The following is a 19,573-nucleotide window of genomic DNA, read 5'->3' on the forward strand; positions in this document are numbered from 1 at the left end:
TTCAAGGGCGACCTTCGAATATTTATTTTTAACTTCTTAAAAATACTATAGCGAATTTCTCAATAAAGCCAGTTCTAGGTTTCAAAATAATGAAACAATTGAAGCGTAGTGCCTCAAATGCCTCAACGTTTCCTTCGAATTAACGTAGCCATGAAATTTTACTGCTCACGCGTGTACCTCAGATCAAAAAAGTACCGAAATTGTACTGCTCACGCGTGTACCTCAGATCAAAAAAGTACCGAAATTGTACTGCTCACGCGTGTACCTCAGATCAAAAAAGTACCGAAATTGTACTGCTCACGCGTGTACCTCAGATTAAAAAAGTACCGAAATTGTACTGCTCACGCGTGTACCTCAGATCAAAAAAGTACCGATATCACGAGGCAAATTTGTCGTAATTTTACACAGAAAAGGCTATAAAATTTTCAACATTGTTTCTGAACAAGACGAGGACGAGTCTCGCGAGACGCTTGAAATTTGGTATCATTCGATGCATTTCGGTGGACGTTTATACTAATAGTCTCATCTAAATATCCCCCTTATAGCTGCATCGCAAATTCCACTTATATCCTAGTTGAAGTTTATCGTCGAAATCCGACTCGTAAATAGTTGATTTTATAAAATAAAAAGTGGTCTTGCCCAACTTGTTAAAATGTTGCTCTTACGTCACAAGACGCAGCTTTATTAGTATATTTTGCGCACGAGCGATTTTCACGCGCACTAGAAAAACCTATATTCCTCGCGACTGTAGGGCGCGCTAGTAGGCTTGTGAAAGTAAGAGACTGTGACGTAAGAGCAACATTTAAACAAGAAGGCCACGTTAGTTTATAAAAAGAACTATTCCGCGGAAAAACCAATTGAGAAACCCGTCTAATTTAAGGGATCTGATTAAAAAAACTGGTAATTTGAAGATATTGGGAAATTTTTGGGCGAAGGCACAAAATATTAGATCTGTGCTGTTTCGACCGTTTTCCAAGGGCGGACTCGAATGTCAAAGGTAAAATCAAACTTCGGAATTCCGAGTATGTCTAATCTGTCGTTGGAAAAGAAGCGTTACTGAAAGAAATGAACTATGGACGAATGGGGTTGAATTTCGACGAATAAAAATAAAACGGGGTCACACTAGAGCTTAAAACCCAGTTTAGGTCGGTTTGAATGCCAGTTTAGACCGCCGACGATAATTCTTGGTTTACACGTGCGAAATCGCTTCGCCCCGGTTTGCTTATAGCCAAGTCTTAAAGTCATTTGAAATTATGACCAGAATTTTGAAACTAATAAAATGTATCCTAAAACAATTATTTATTTGACATTATTTTTGAGAATACGAGCAATTTTATTCCCCACCAACTTGGACAAGTTACTTCCCGTACCCCCACGAAGCGATTTCTCGCGCTCGTTTTGAAAACTAGTTATCTACAACGAAGTGTGAACCTGGCTGAAGAAAGGGGTGCCCGAGAAACCCAGATACCCAAATCTCGCGCGCAGCTAGCGTTGGCAATCCGCGAATATTGGAGAGCCACAAATCTAATCCGCTATGTCAGTCCCGCGAGAAATCAACGTGTGGACGTCCTCGCTGACCTTTAACTAAGTCCTCAGGACCGCCATCGGACCCATTCCAGTTACACCAGCTATTCAAATCACGCGAGCCAATAAAATTCGACGATTCGTGTCACGTTCAAATTAATGGTATGGATAATTATCGATGAGTAAATATAACGTTAAATATCAACATAATTCGTAGCCTCTGTACTGAATTTTACTGGTAGACGATGGTCATTATTTTACGACGCGTAAGACGCTAATTACCAAAGCCTATATTATTAGATTATTCATAGGTTCGAGATAACTATGAAATATCGGTACTTTCAATTAATTAATAGAATGACTTTATATCATGGATTAGTTGGAAAACAATTAAACGTGACCTATAACCCGCTTTTCAAAGAGCAAATCAAATTCGTACTATGTCGAAATATCTTACAGCAACTTTTAAACCCGTAATTAATTCAATCATTTAATAATAATAATAAACTTTAAATGTCGAGACATTTTGAAATAATTAACAGGCACGCGCCTTAATTTCGTAATACGTTCCTAATGAGCGCATTCGTAAGCTTGATGAGACAAAGTGTGTCTCTCTGTAAAGGTTTGAATTTGCGTATGTAGGTTAAGGTACTACAATACCTTGACAATGACGAGAAAATTCCACGTTCCAATAACCTCACCGATTGTGAGATTAAGCAAGTACAATAAAACGCGCAGTGTTATTATTTCGCGACATTTTTTGCTTTTAATTCCGATAAACTTAATTAAGGTCACGATGAGCGGATAAAAAATTACATAATCTGCATTTTCCCTAGGCGTTTTAAAGGATATGTTTTACCAAGAAAGCTATTCCGTAAAAATCAAAAATGACGAAAAAATACTCTCGATAGTTTGATATTTCGATAGCAGCCTCTTCTGCTCAGGCGCATGGTCATTTTTGACGGATCATCATTTTTTTTTGTAATTTTTGATTTTTACAGAACAACCTCCCAGTTAAATTGTTCTTTAATTGCGTTCCCTAAGAGTTCGCCCCCACCCTCTGGTGCCGTAGGGAAATTTATAAATACATCTGTTTTCAGTGTTCCTAAAAAGCCACCTTTTTGGAGAAAAGTCCAGGCTAGTGGCGAATAGTGGAAAATTAGCTAAAAGTGGCTAATAAAGAAAAACTGAATTTCAAAGCTTAAGAAGTTTATTGTAAAAATGTCTTAGTTTACACTGAACTTACAATGTTAGAATTAATTATTCCAAAAACCATTAGCAGACTATTCTAATGTTAATCAGAATCTGACCATTCCTATGGATATATATTTGCCTAAAGAAGCCCAAATCTGAAATTTTTGTGTTAAAATATTTTTTTAAATTTGTATTATTATTTTATAATATCTGAGGTAAAATATTAATTCACTTTGGTTCAGGCAGAAATTTTCCACTATATTCCACGCCTAATAACGTATTATTCACGAACCAGATACGAATCCGCGTGGCTTTGTTACAATCACACGAGTAAAGAAAACAAAAGGCCGACGGATCAGAACGGGGAAAACGGGCTTCGGTAATTCGGGGTTTTCAAGTTTTATTGAGGACAATACGCAAAGCCGGTATAATCGGTTTTCGAATAAACTTTACTTTGATGATGTTGATAACGTAATCATAAATCCGTCAATTTAATAAAATGTGTTTTTTTTAATTCTTTTTATCTCTTCTAATTTCGGCGAGATACAACAATAAACGTGATTAAGGAATAATGGGGTCATTCGAAATACCAATTTGTTTTTCCAACCAATTTGGTTTTTTTAAATTCAAATGATGAAGCTTACTTGAATTGTTACCGTTAGCTATAATTGGCGCGTGAAATTTTAAATTATTTTTAGTAACACTTATTATTATTAAGAAAAAAATTACATTATTTCTACGGAAAAACAAAGCTTTCATTTTGAGCGATATAAATAATGTTACTTGTTTGTTTAAACGAAAAAGGGAATTTCTAAAATCTTATCGTCGCATCGCCATCTATCGGCTTTAAAACATAAATTTCGTAAACAGAGTCATAAAGGTCGCGCAAATGACGTCAAAGTACCAATTATGGTCCAATTTATCACTTAATAGACGCTGAAATAAAACCTGTTCAGCGATTTGCATAGAAGTAGTGATACATAGAGCCAGGACATACTTGTAAAAGCGTTAAATTTTATATATATATTATATAATTATACAATATTAAAATTTAACGCATCCTGAAATAAAAAATTCGCACCAGCTATCAAATAAAACTAACATAAACACTGACTATTTTATTGAATGGTTCGCGCATGCGCGTAGGGGGTTAAGAAAAAGAGAGCGACATTTATTGAAGCGCCAATTGCGTCAAACGTGATTATTTATCGGCAATTAATGGTTAAAACGTTTTGTATAAAAATTGTTGAAAGAATATTTAAAAAAATAGATAAATATCCTAACCACGCGGTATCGGTAGCTACGTAATGTTCGTAAGTCGTGTTAATTGCTAAATAGAACTTAGATCTGCCCTAAAAAGATTGAAACTCCGTATGAAGTCTTAAATAAACATCTGATAATTGTAGTTTAGTTGTTTCTCTTGGCTACGGGAAGATAATTTTAAGAGAAAGCCCGCTTTAGAAATAATGAAAGCCGTTTTCTTTCCGGCGGAAATGACAAATCACGTCGTTTTTAAGCGGTTACTTTCTTTCTTAAAGTGAAAAACTTAAAAATTTAAACACTAGTCTTTTATTAATTTAAATACCGAAAGTGGTTTCTACACTCTTATAATTCGCTCACAGATTTTAGTCACGTATATATGAACGCACCTATCACATTGTAAATCTTTGATGATCTCGCAAAACTACGTGACAAATATAACATTTGACCTTGGATTTTCGAGTACCCAATTTTTTATAGTAGAATCCTACCAAATAGTTCCATTATCCCTATTTCGTGGTACGACCTATTGAAGGATACACTATAAACCTTTCAAGTGTTACACAAATTTCACGACAAATACACAGGTCTTTTGACCTTGGACATTTACCCAATTTGTTTATAGTAGGATCCTACCAAATAGTCTCATTGCCCCTATTTCGTGGTACTGGTAGTATCTATTGCGGGATACACTAAAATCATTTCAAGTGTTTTCAGCCCACAAATTTCACGACAAATACCGCTTTTGACCTTGGACATTTACGCAATTTGTTTACAGTAGGATCCTACCAAATAGTTTAATTACCCCTGTTTCGTGGTAGGGGGTATTGAAGGATACACTAAAAACGCGAAATGGTGACTTGAAGTGACGCGAAACAAACACTGTAGCAAAACTATTGTTAAAACATGATCCGTCGAAGGTCACACTTACCGATAAAAAAATTTAAATTTTTTATCTTCTGGGAAATCAACATTAAACTGTCAGAATTTTTGCCGGTATATAATAAGCGCGCCCCGAAACAAGGTTATTTGATTCTAAAAATAGGGTAATATACAGGTACTTCGACGTGTGTATAGCGAGAGTTGCCAGACCGAGTTAAGTATTCGAGTGACACGCAGAAGTTGAAACTGGCTGTTCGTTTTCTCTCTCAGGCGCGGCGTCAGCTTCTACGCAATTCGAGACTTCGAATCACGTCAATAAACCTGGACAGGTATATTCGAAACCGGTGGATTAGAAGGACACCTAATAATATATTACAGTCGGTTACGGACTTACCTGATAGCGCCGACCAAAGCCGGGATAAGGTTAATCTTACGAGTCCTTAGCTAACACATTCGCTATTCCAACGCTAGAAGCGATTATTGATCCAGACGGACTTTTGTACGGCGAATTCATTTTAGAGCTATCTCAGTTCACTTTGATAATGCAGCTCTGATCTAGAAACTGAGCGCGAAATGGTATCCCAGAGCACACCCAGAGCGCACCCAGAGCGCGCAAAGAAGACGTAATTAAGGCGTATCGATCCACGTCAAATACACAATATGGATTTGACAAGGTCATAAAAGGCGCAATTCCCCGTAACGCACGCGAAGGGTACAACCACGCTAATGATATTACAAAAAATAACAAGGTCACCACTATATCCATATAGTAATTGGCGGAAAAATTTACCTTTTAAAGTTCTGATTTTCACGCATATTTTTTACTTTAATTTATACTCTATCTGAAAGGCTGGTTTTCACAGCCAAAACACCACAACGACGTTGGTCGACGCAAAAACTTCCCGTTAGGCCTAATACAATATTCTTGCGTCAATGCTCTTCGTCATGAAGATTTGGCCTAAGTGAAACCAGCCTAAAAGGTTTTAGAGTGAAAACGGTTTTTCCCAATGTAAGAAATTAATAGAAAAAATAAATTTTATTTAAATCAATAATTATATTTTAGTTATCTCACACGATTGAAATTTGTTTACGTAAAAGGCTGGTTTTCACTAGGACCACAACGACGTTTGTCGACGCAAAAACTTCCCGTTAGGCCTAATACAAAATTTTTGCGTCAATTCTCTTCGACGAGGAGTTTTGGCCCTAGTGAAACCAGCCTAAAAGGTTTTTGAGTGATAACGGTTTTCCCAACCAATGTAAGAAATTACACACTCCTTAATATAGAAACAATAAATTTAAATTAAGCAATAATTATCTTTTCACTAATTCGAAAATTAACAAGACCAGGGCCCCCAGTCAAATCTTAAATTTTTTTATAGGAAAAAAAAGATTATATTTCTAAAAATATAGGACTTTATAGGACTATTTTTACAAAATTATAGGATTTTATAGGACTATATATGCTATTTAATTTACTAACTTTATGCATTTAAAAACCAAATCTATATTTAGAGAAATAAATCTTGGATTTTCACTTAAAAAATAGAAACTGTTTAACCATTATATCACAAAAATATACTAGTAGCTAACCATGTTAACAATAACAAAAGTATAGACTAGAATGACTTGGTATAGGAATTTATCATATAGCTAAATCCAGCAATTTAACTGAGTGGTTGGATTTGAAATGGGCAAAATATCAAAATTATAGGACTTTTGGGGGATTTTGCTAAAAATATAGGATGTTATAGGACATTTTTGAAAATATAGAATTTATAGGCCCTGCAAGACAGAGAAAGTAACTTACGAAATGAGCTTGGCACTTACACTTTCAACATGTTTGTTTCAAATCACGCTTCAAGATCACGAAAACGGATGGCAATATTGGCAGACTTTTCGAGGGATTGATAAACAAAACTAGCTCCGGCCGTGAAGAAAGGATGAATAAACCGATAGTGGCAATTGCATACTTTCAATATCTTTGAGATAAAAGTGAAGAAGAGTCGATAGGGATAGCAGCCGCGAAGGCGTCGTTGGGGTGAAAATCCAAGTGCGAGAATTAAGTCATTCTCGAGGATGAATTGAGGAAAGACCGCGAGCAGATTAGCTTTATCGCTTTGACTTTTAGAACCTGCAGTCTAATCACTCTAGCCAAACGTCGACGATGTATATGCGACAAAGATGCCCAAAACAATAACAAAGTGGCGAAGAAACCGCATTACTAACGTCGATTTCGTTTCAAATTTGTACTTATTATAAATATAACGAGGGCGAATATGTATGTAAAGTTAAATAAAGTACAGTAAGTAACTTCTGGTAAGTTATATTAAGTATCGGTAGAAAGTTTTGGCTAACGTGGCATGAAGGGCTTCGCACCTAGGAGCAACAAACACAAGGAGAACGCAGTTAGCCTTTTAACACGCTAACGCAGTATTGTGTACAAATTTCATTGGACGAGCCTTTTCTCTGAAAGTTTTACGGGCTGGGGGGAGACAATTTCCGAATTTTTCCCTTCCGACGGCAGCAGGCGCTAAAGCGTCTAACCAATGAAAAATGTACGCAAGAAAATGTACGACTTTTGACGGGTTGCGTTCTCCTTGTGTGGGGTGCTGTGTTTGTTGTTCCTAGTTGCCACCAACCTCCTAAGCATTGTAACCCGTCCACCGAAATTAATGGCTTTAAAAGTCACTTGATGAAGGCACCACCTTAGGCCTAACTGATTATTATTATTAAATGTTTACACCTACAGTCAAGTTAGGGATAAAGTTATAACGATTTAGTCTTCATCAGAGGCTGATAATACTGCAAGCTCATATAGGACAAGTTTACTTGTACTGACAGACATGGTTGTTGATTATTTTATTGTTTTTCACCACTTTTTCTTCACAAATTGATTAATAATTTCAGTGGAACAGGCATTAAATTAATTTTAATTACTATTTAAGAACCAAATTTAATTGACAATGCTATACAGCCTACTTATGTAAATTTTCATAAATACACTGAAGTATCAACGATTTACTTTAATAAATCACTGGATTTAAATCGTGATTTAAAACACTAGCGAAGCGAGTTGTATCAGATCAAGGTATCTTGTGTCGCGAAATAAATGGCAATGACAAAGTCTAGACTAGTGGTATCAAAATGCGCAACTTTCGAGTTAGCACATAACCAAAACCACGTACGTAGAAAACCAATCTGGTGTATATTGGGGGTACATTTGTTCGAACTTCAATCGTCCGAACGGTGGAACAAATGTTCGAATTTCATTCGTCCCAACCGCCGAAATAACAAATGTTTCAATTGTTCGACTTGGACAACTTGTTTGTTTCATTCGTCCGAATGGTAACATCACTTGTCCGAATTCTGTCGCTAAATTAGTATTTCTTATTTTTATTTTGTTTTGTCCGGATTTTTTTTAGTGCAAGAATTAAAAATAAAAAACTACATTGTAAATATCGTTGTTTGTTCAAGTTGTTTTTTCTTAATTGCTGCTATATCTATATATTGTATATTTTACTTCATATTCGTATTAATATCGATCAATGTTGTGGATATTTTAGGTTAGGTTAGGTTAGGTTAGGTTCACGTTAATGTTACTATTTTCTTATATTAACAATATTTAAAAAAAAACGATTCCTAATGTTCGAAAAAACGGACAAACGATTATTCGAACAAATGAAATTCGCCAGTAAAGTTAACATAAATTGAACGACTAAATCACCAACAAAAGTTGTGATAAATTTTTCGGGAAAATGAAATACGTTTTCGGACATACGATCCTGTTTTCCGGCATTCGGACAATTGATCATTCGGACATTTGTACCACCGTTCGGACGAATGAAATTCGAACAAATGTACCCAAATCGTATATTGCTACTTTTCGTCTTATCACGGAAGCGCCTCTCGAAACAATTACACCAAAAAAATAAACAAATAAAAGTCGAGAAAACAAGGTACGAGGAGGCACTGCCTTATCGAGCGTCAATGCAGAGAACAATAGTTTGTATATCTGGCTCATTTTGATAAAAAGTAGCGCAAACAAAGAAACGAGGAAAAATATTGCCTTTTACCGTCATCGAGGAAACGCGAAAATGCAGCCATTCATAATTCGGAGACGGCAAATAGCTAATAGTCGGAGAATACCAGACATTTCTGAGATTCTACTAATCACTCTGGCAGAGGAATTCACCGATTCAAGAACCACGATATTGGAACGTGATTAAGCAAAAATACCTAGTTCTTTCTCGGATGACGCTCAACGTATATAGCTGATCCGAAAACAGTATTGTATCTATTTTAAACGTTTCAGAATCTGACAGGTTTTCAGTTAATTCGGATCAAGAGTTTAATATACAGGAACACAATGGAAATGGGAAGACGAACAATATTCAAAATTTCCCTTTTCGAACATTTGAATTGATTTGGTTATTACGAATAATATTAACACTTATATCTTCTTATGTACAATAATAAATGCGTAGCCAGGAGTTTGTTTCGGGGGGGGGGGGGCACGCCATTGAAAAAGAAGTAAAAAAATAAAAATATTTGTACGTACGACCATACGTTTCGGGGGGGGGGCATGTGCCCCCCGTGGCTACGCCACTGCTATAGCAAATCTAGTGAGCGCTATATTTAGTCAATGTAGCAAAAAAGTAGTTTGCTCTCCAAAACGTCGGTTGGCAAACCTGAAACGGAGGTGAATCGTCCGCATTTTTCAAATGTTTTCTCCGCTACTGCTCGCGTATGAATCCAATCATTCCAATGTTAGAAATTTTGTACATCTGATTTCAGATTTCAAGTTATTTCAATATTTAATTGATTAAAGTTATTAAAGCTACTAAATTTACGTGATTTCACTGCTGATTTGTACACCTGAAGTCCCTCGGTATGAATATATCGAAAGGACTATATTTTCTGGCCACATATCGGCTTAACAAATCTGTATCCCTCCGAAAACGAGTCATTTCACGATGGCGAGTTAGAGGCTTCTCTATAGGTTTCTGATTATACCTACAGTTTGTCAAATGTCACTAATGTGTGTCAAATCAGCGTAAGAATTTTATTAAACAAGTCGGTACAAATTAGAAGATCATTGATCGTATTTAGTTAGATATTTCCACCGTTTAGTTTTATTTTATTTTATGGTAATTTAGTTTAGTTTAGTCTATAATTACATTTCGTAAATCGCGAGTTCTATTTTCTTCAGCTCAAAATTTATTTTTTAAATATCTTGCTTTGATCGGTTACATTTTTCGTCCGCAGAAAGCGTTTTTAAAACTGACCAGAGTTTCTACTAATAATACGCTTTCAATTTCACAATTACCTTATTAGGCGATATGAAAGTCTTTAACTAAAATCTCACCGCTTCAGTGAAAAATTCGTTACCTAGATACAAAGCCAAACGACAGGTAACAATGGAACCGCTGTGTCGTTATTGGCACGTGTATTCGTTTAATTTCTTTATTCAAGAATCAAGTCTCTTGCGCAATCGCCGACGGAATGTGCCAAAAATAAACAAATAGAGGTCGTTTAAAAAGGTGTAGTTCGTTTAATTACGGAGTATGAAATTTAAAAGGGGTTTTCCCAAAAGAAATGAGAGGAAATTTTAATTTGGGTATTTTGAAAATAATATTTCATTATTTTCATTGAGTATACGAGTTGACGTCACCAAACGTCACTACCAGGGTGACCAGGGTAATTAAACGAAAAATTTATAGGAAAAATAGGAAATTTGAACGCGAATTTTAAGAAAATATAGGATACAAAATGCGTAAAATAATATTAATCTAGAGGTCCAATCAAAACGTCGGATTTCAGTATTTCGCGAAACAAGTTTTTAAAAAATAAGAATATTGCCGTCTGCTCCCAAATGACGAGAAAACTTTATCATTCTACCAGTGGCGCCGTCTATCTCTCAATGGATCGTTCAAATAAGACGCGTTTCCGGCAAAAATATTTTTTTTTTCAAAAATAATGGATGGCGCCACGGGTCATATGATAATGTTTTCTCGTCATTTTAGAGGAGACGGCACATTCGTAATTTTCAAAAACTTGTTTCGCGGGGAGCAGATTTGATTGGATCTCAAGATTAATATTCCCAACTCAATGGAAACACCATAGGCAAAATAGAGGAAAATATAAAAATATTCAAAATAAAGTAAAATATAGGATACATATGGGTACACGACGACGAACGGTTTTTGGGTTATACTACACGGAAAAACAAAAGTTATTATGCTTGTGTATTATGACAACTATTGTTTGGTATAAATTGAAAATAAAATTGAAAATCAAAATAAGTACAACCAGTAAAATGAATGAAAACTGGTGAAATTATAGGAAATAAGGTAAAATTAAAGGAATTTATAGGAAGGCATTGAGAATATAGGAAAAAATAGGAAATATAGTCTGGTCACCCTGCACTACAGAAAAATTATCTAAAGGTCCCTCATCCTCAGGGTCACAAAAGCACACTTTTATGGAGGCTTAACATACTTAACACGGAGAAAGAACGTGTTCAGAAACATAAACAAGATGTTCAGAGATTTTTTGGACTACATCCAAAATGTTTTGCACGTCTACCAGAAAATTATTTCCGCTTATTTTAAATTCACATAAAGAATCGGCATTTAAATAACTAAAAAATTTGAAATTGTTTGCAATTTCATAATCTCTTATTTTATATGGTAAATTTTTAATTTGCTCTAGTTTTTGAACGAAAAAAAATGAGTTTCACGTTATTACGATAGACGTCTTATAGTGAAATTTTAAACCATTTAGAAATGGGTCATTCCATGTGAATTCGATCAGATGAATTTTTTTTATATTAATGATATTTCTGTACGAATATAGAAGCATAACTGAAATATTTGCGAAAGTTATTTCGGGTAATTTTGGAAATTCAATATTTAAATAATAATAAATTTTAAAACTTTTTGTAAATTAGAACATTTGCGACCTTCAAATATCCAATTACTTCGTTTTATTGTTACTTTAATAGAAATGTTAATTTTCGTCATCATTTGAAAGCTGTCAATTTTCATCGGTTAAGGTTTATTAAACCCAAAAATAGTCGAGAAAAATCTTAATTTTAAAATTATAAATCCTAAATTACGCAAAAATTACTATAAATTAATATACAGATTAAAAAATAATTTAATTTAATTATTTTAATCAAAATAATTAAAAACTAATGGAAATTAATTTTTTTAATTAAAACTATTAAAAAATAATTTAATTTAATTATCTATGGAAAACTGGCTAAGCCTTGTACATACAACTTAATTTAATTAAAACAATTAAAAAATAATTTTAATTATCATTTTATGTATTTAAAAATTTAATAAAGAACTCGAAATTTTTGGTATTTCGGTTTCTCAGGCTATAAAATATTCGTATAAAAATATCACTTAAATTAAAATAAAAACTGGCCTAATTTTGGTCGAGTAGAATTCCTAAGGAATAAATCCCCCAGCTAATACTCCACAAATTCAATCATTTCTGGATAGGGCTTTAAAAGCGCTGATAAAAACGCCTTAATAATTATAATAAACAAAACTGGAGATAAGAATAATTTCAACCTTCTTAGTTTCTTTCGGATAAGGATAAGCGGAGCTCGATTACTACGATGTTTCCTTTTTTAATGAACCCCAGAGAGAGTTTAAGAAAGTGGTATTTAACGTACATTTACTGGGTTAAAAAATAATTGCGTCAGGCTGTTATTCGACACCGCGCAATAGAGAAAAAACCACCAATCTATTTAATTCCCCTTTTCGAGTTTGCTGTATAAAAAGCGATAAAAAATATTTGATTATCGAGTGTATATCGGCTACTGGGGCTAGAGACTACTTTCTGACATAGATATTAAAATTCCTGCCCGGATTTCGAAAGTGGGACTTTTGGCGAGGACAACACCGTCGGTGGACTGTACAAGTTCTCGCATCTTTCGATAATATATATTAATTTCGTTTTAATGTAGAGATCGCTAGTTCAAGGCTTACGGCTTTATCACGTAAGAGGCGGGGATTCCGGTCGTAATTAATTTGCCTTATTATTCTAAAAACGTGTTGCGTACGACAAAACGTATTCAATCATAATTTCTAGCTTGGGTGGAGTGAAACCTAATCTTTCAAAACGATGGAATATTATTACGGCATTTCGATAAATTTGCATTTATGAGATTTATATTTTGGGTCGCCAAAAATAGCCTTTCACTGTAGAACAAATCACTGACTATTTACGCGACGATACTAGAGTTAGTAATTTTCTTATTATTTTAATTAAAAGCAAATCAATGATAAAAAAATTACTCCGACTATGCTGAAGATGGAGCTACACAACCAGGGTTTCCAATGTTCTTTCAAATTCAAATTCCCTGACTTTTAAACGTTTTTGAAATTCCGTGCTTTTTAAATTAATTTTTGAAATTACCGGACATATCCTTGATTTTTAGACTAGTTTTTAACATTACCTGACATATCCCTGATTTTTAGACTAATTTTGGAAATTTCCTGACTTTCCCCCGATTTTGAGACTAATTGTGGAAATTTCCTGATTTTTCCCCGATTTTTATACTAATTGTGGAAATTTCCTGACTTTTCCCCGATTTTTAGACTAATTTTATAAATTTCCTAACTTTCCCCCAATTTTTGGACTAATTTTATAAATTTCTTAACTTTCCCCCGATTTTTAGACTAATTTTGGAAATTTCCTGACTTTCCCCCAATTTTTAGACTAATTTTATAAATTTCTTAACTTTCCCCCGATTTTTAGACTAATTTTGGAAATTTCTTAACTTTCCCCCGATTTTTAGACTAATTTTGGAAATTTCTTAACTTTCCCCCGATTTTTAGACTAATTTTATAAATTTCTTAACTTTCCCCCGATTTTTAGACTAATTTTGGAAATTTCTTAACTTTCCCCCGATTTTTAGACTAATTTTGGAAATTTCATAACTTTCCCCCGATTTTTAGACTAATTTTGGAAATTTCTTAACTTTCCCCCGATTTTTAGACTAATTTTGGAAATTTCTTAACTTTCCCCCGATTTTTAGACTAATTTTGGAAATTTCTTAACTTTCCCCCGATTTTTAGACTAATTTTGGAAAATTTCCTGGTTTTTCTAAAAATAATTCAATTTCCCATACATTAAAATTCTGTGACATTTCCAGGAATTCGAGTCTTTCCAGGTAACTGTAGCAACCCTGACAACACTAAGGGGCTTTCCTGCTTCATTTGAATAACGTTCAAATTGACACAATCAGTCCATCATGCGTCACGCACCGTTTTTCAAATGAAGCCCATAGTGTTGTGTAGCGCCATCTTCAGCATAGTCGGAGTACAGATCTTTCTCGATGATTTTTTAATTTAAATAATTTTTTTGGAATCTATTGATTATTGAAGAACGAATTGGTCTTTTGCAGTCTAGTAGTAACTTTTATCCGTTATATATTCTAAATTTAATTAAATTTAATCACTATTTATTATTTGAATTTTCTCAGATTTCCTTTGTACAGGGTTCGCATAAAACTCCCGGAATTAATTTCAATGACCAATTTGCAAAATATTCCCTGGCCATTTTTGTAGAATAAATGAATGGTTTGAGGTAAAATCTTGCCAAATACATCGTTCAAAATTCCCTGATTTTTCACAGCATTTTTGGGTTCATTTTAAAATTCTCTGATTACTTGGAGTCATTTTCAAATTCCCTGATTTTTCACAGAATTTTTGGGTTCATTTTCAAATTCCCTGATTTTTCACAGAATTTTTGGGTTCATTTTCAAATTCCATGATGTTTCACAGACTTTTTGGGTTCATTTTCAAATTCCCTGATTTTTCACAGAATTTTTGGGTTCATTTTCAAATTCCCTGATTTGTCAGAGAATTTTGGGGTTCATTTTCAAATTCCTGATTACTTGGAGTCATTTTGAAATTCCCCGACTTTTTGGGTTCATTTTAAAATTCACTGACTTTTGGGATTCATTTTAAAATTCCCTGACTTTGTGTAGTCATTTTCAAATTGCCTAATTTTTTGTAGTCATTTTCAAATTTCCTAATTTTTTGTAGTCATTTTCAAATTCCCGGACTTTTTGGGTTAATTCCCTGTTTTTTCCTGGTTTTCCAGGTCTGGTACGAACCATGTTGTAATGGAATCTTTTTATTATCTATTTTTTGAAATGATTTATTCCCTCATTGAAATATATTATATGTTTTAAATCAATGATTTATAAAAATAAAAAAATCGAGATTTAAATAAATGATTTATAAAAAAAATCGATATTTAAATCAATGATTTAAGAAACTAAATAGCGATTTAAATCAAATTGATTTAAATCCATTAGCTACATTTTTAGTGATATTTGGACATTAGGTTTATGAAGCGCATGAAAGTACTTTTTTGTCAACGAGACCAAAGATGAAACAAGTAAATATTAAATATACCAACACATTACTTATGAAACGTTTGAGCACGCAACATAACCTCTAAATGCGTATAGAGTACCAAATCGCGTTTCCAAGGAATAATATTTTACGAAGAGCTCGCCAACCATGAATAGAAACAATTTTCATTGTGAAATGTATGGTTAAAAACGTTTTTAGCGAATATGGCCATCGCGAGTTCCACTTTACCTAAAAAACACATGGGGGGCGGGTATGTCACGGAAAAACATTATTACAGGTAAAGTGGTAAACGTATAACCATGTGGTTCCAGAAACACTGAACCAAACGAGCACTATACATTTAATTACGTACGCTAACAACACACACATATATACAGTCATAATTATTTCCAGTAACCAGTAACCAGGCGTAATTTCGTAAAAACACAGATTTAATAATGATTTGGAATTAACATTCTATTTTTCCTCGAAATTGCGTCATGATTGCCCAAAAAACTGGTTGGTACCTTAACCACTATTACTATGAATTGATTGGTTGCAATGAGAAATACAAAATTTACCTTCTATTTATGGGTATTATCATCGTAAAAGGAATTGCAGGTAAAAGTAAACCTGAAGTTTACTAGGAAATCTAATAAGAGATATTTCGGCGTTTGACGGTGGCCGAAAGTTGAGCAACTTGAATTTAGCGTTTTCCAAGAATTTAAAATCAAAACTTCCTTTAAATTCCTGGAACTTAAGTGAAAGTGTTAGCTAAATACGGGGTAATATTACGCCTGTAAAATTTGCCTCTTCTTTAGAAATGTCAAAGATCTCATTATTATTACCAAGAATTTAGGATTCTAATTACGTCTCGAATTACCGTGCCGAAGATGTTTTATTTAAATAAGGCTTCCTAGGAATAATGATAATATTGATTATAATATAAAAAAAATCTACTATTATTACCAAGAATTTAGGATTCTAATTACACCTCGAATTACCGTGCCGAAGATGTTTTATTTAAATAAGGCTTCCTAGGAATAATGATAATATTGATTATAATATAAAAAATCTACTATCATTACCAAATAGTTTAGGATTCTAATTAAGTCTAGAATTACCGTGCCGAAGATGTTTTATTTAAATAAGGCTTCCTATAAATAATGATAATATTGATTATAATATAAAAAATCTACTATCATTACCAAATAGTTTAGGATTCTAATTAAGTCTAGAATTACCGTGCCGAAGATGTTTTATTTAAATAAGGCTTCCTATAAATAATGATAATATTGATTATAATATAAAAAATCTACTTATATTACCAAGAATTTAGGATTCTAATGAAGTCTCGAATTACTGCGTCGAAGATATGATACTTAAATAAGGTTTCGTAGGAATAAAAATGATAATATTGGTTAAAATATAAAAATTTACTATTATTACCAATAATTTAGGATTCTAATTACGTCTCGAAGATATGATACTTGACATGATAATAATGATCATATTGATTCTAATTATAAAATAATACAAAATAAGAATTATCGAATAAAACAATTAAAACAAGTAGAAGAAACTAATTACAAAAAAATGTCTACACAAAAATTCCGCGTCGAGATGAAAGGAAACACGTAAATTGATTAAGTTCAACAATAGCTCCTATTAGAGTGTCGTTGACGTAATTAACAAATGAAGTCACGCAATTAACGCTCTATACGTGGATGGACTTAATCGAGTTAGTAAATTCTCAGCCTTTCTATTCATGGTTTATTAATACCCTTCCGATTTGAAAATACTAATTAATTCGAATGCACTTTATAAAACTTCATAAAATTTCAATACGCGCGTCAAATTGACATATCTCGGGCACAATTGCGACTTTTGCGAGCTTTAATTTCTAATGGTTTTTCGTCTGTACGTTGCGTGGTACTCCAAAACTTACAATCGTGGACGGGAGGTGGCTCTGAGAGCGCGTATTAAATTAAGAACATCTTTATACTTACAAGGATAGTCCCCGATGTTTTTATTTCCGATTTTGTTCAAAGTCGGGCGTAAGGTAGACCTATATGAGGTATGAAATTTCCCAAAAGGAGACGTTGCACTACCCATTCGATTTGCCGAAAATATTTTTGACCATATATATTTAAAAATAAAATTGACAACGAATTTTTCTCGTGCACAAACATAGAAAAATTCGTTGTCAATTTTATTTTTAAATATATATATTTTTGCTAACCTTTAAATAATATTTTTGACCACTTAAAACAAAAAATCTCCATTTAAAAAAGCATGGGTACGAATTTATTTAAAAAATTTGAAAATAACGAAATGGGTAATTTGGACCACATTTAGGTAAATTTCATCAAGTTTGAGTAAATTGTAACATTTTTGTGGTAAAATTGAAACATTTTTGGGTAAATTAAGGAAAAAATCTTATTTTTGTTTTAAGTGGTCAAAAACATTTTCGGTTGCCATGGCGAATCGAATGGGTAGTGCAATGTCTCCTTTTAGGAGATTTCATATCTCATATAGCTCTACATCACGCCAGACGTTGAACAAAATCGGAAATAAACACCTCGGGTAGTCGCCTAAAGAATACATTTTTAAGCGCAAACTCAAATCTTTAATTTTAAACAATTCTGTATAACATTTAAAATAATATAGACTGTATATATATATATATATATATATATATATTGTTATCTTTACCCTATCGTTATTCTTAAATTAGAGTTATTGTCTCCTTTTCTTTGTTATTTCTTCTAAATTTAAATGGAAATTAAAATTAATTTTTAATATAGTTACTGGGCTTACAAGTCACATAGATGACTTAGCCCAACCACTCTGTAAAAATACAATTAATGATATTCCCAAAAAACTCTCCTTGTTAGAGAGTGAGACAACTTTCGAGGTTTCTGCGAATAAATACTATCAGAAATACATTAACCAAAATTATCAGCGAGCATATTTTTGTCGGACGGCAATTTCCCCGTGCGAAAGGGGAGGGTTAACAAGCGAGGCCTTGTTAATTTTCCGCCTCCCGCGACTACAGGGAAAATTTCGAATGCACCACGGGTAACTATACCGCCATCTAGTGAGGCTAAGATAAATTATTTCATCGAAGAAGATCGTGAGAAACGTGGTCTGTAAACCTAGGCTTAGCCGTGTTTTGTTTTTGAGAGGTCAGTGGAAGGCGGTAGCTGCAGCAGCTGTTCAATATGGAAAAAGTAGATGAATTAAAAACCTTTTCAACTAATCTTAAAAGACCATTTATGTATGAAAGAACTAGTAGAAATAAACAATAGAAATGATGATTTCGTTTACGAGTAAGGCTACCTTTATGTTTCTATTCAGATTTATTTTTCAAATAAAACAAGTACAATTATTGTAACAAAATAATACAAATATTTATTGTTTATAATTTTTAACGTAGTCAAGTTAAACTAGTTTTTATTAGTCGTTAACTGGGCTTCATTAATTAATAACAATTAACTGATTACGATGATATTTGTTTGAGCTATTCTTTCCTTGGACGTTTCTTCTAATAGTGACAGCCTTTCTTCCACAGACACATGATGCGCTTGTAATTTTTCCCCAGCAACATATTTTATTTATTTGTTTTTCGAGAAAGTTTCGCTCGGCCGTCGCCAGGTAGCGTATTCGAGAAGGAGAAGATGACATCCGGCCACTAAGGTGGGGGAAAACGGGGAACTTGCCTCCCGTGTTAGAGGAATAGGACGCTGATAATTTCGGTTCATGTATTTCTGATACTATATTATTAATAAACGCTGGTTTATCTTGTATTATAAATAGCATAGTGGATGCAGCGCGACTTGTACCAGTTTGTCAGGTTGCAATAACATCACTAACGAGGTCTTTTCGCGTATATTTAAGAGGCTTCGTACCTGCCAGCGACGAGAAGGGTCGCTTAACCCGTTCATTGCATCGGCGGCCAATAACCGTTCAGCCAGGCCTATCGCGGCACCCGACCCTCCAAAGATCAGCTACTACACTCTTGGTGTAAATGGCCGCTCTCGCGCGATATCGGGTATAGTTAGCGGGTCGTTATATACCGTTAACCCCCGGGGAAAACTAACTGGACTGTGTCGAGTTTTGAACTAGCCGCGCAAATGGAAAAAATAAAGTTGATAATTTAATGAACTACTATCATCATATGTAACATAATTACTCATAAGTATGGCTCTGTATAATATTTCCATTGAAAAAAATTCCATGAGACCTTGTTTCACGTGGAACATACATTGAGCGGACCCAAAAAATAAAAAATGCTTATAATCCTTGCGCTATTAAAATGGTTACCATGG

The 19,573-nt window shown here is 33.7% G+C and overlaps 1 protein-coding gene across 7 annotated transcripts in view; it reads right to left on the minus strand.

Annotated features, from left to right (window-relative positions):
* Positions 1-19,573, minus strand: part of Ndae1 (Na[+]-driven anion exchanger 1) — an 81,816-nt gene that overhangs the window by 48,662 nt on the left and 13,581 nt on the right. The window contains exon 1 of one of the 7 annotated variants that reach the window (XM_090172943.1): positions 6,688-6,751. The exons of the other annotated variants lie outside the window; for them this stretch is intronic. Within the exon in view, the coding sequence (XP_090029069.1) occupies positions 6,688-6,698 (11 nt within the window). The 5' untranslated portion in view covers positions 6,699-6,751. Of the gene's footprint in view, positions 1-6,687; positions 6,752-19,573 lie in introns of those variants that run through there. 7 annotated transcript variants of the gene reach the window in all.

Source organism: Leiobunum rupestre, chromosome 4 (genome assembly GCF_980474605.1).
Source record: "Leiobunum rupestre chromosome 4, qqLeiRupe1.1.hap1, whole genome shotgun sequence".
Classification (NCBI taxonomy): Eukaryota; Metazoa; Arthropoda; class Arachnida; order Opiliones; family Sclerosomatidae; genus Leiobunum; species Leiobunum rupestre.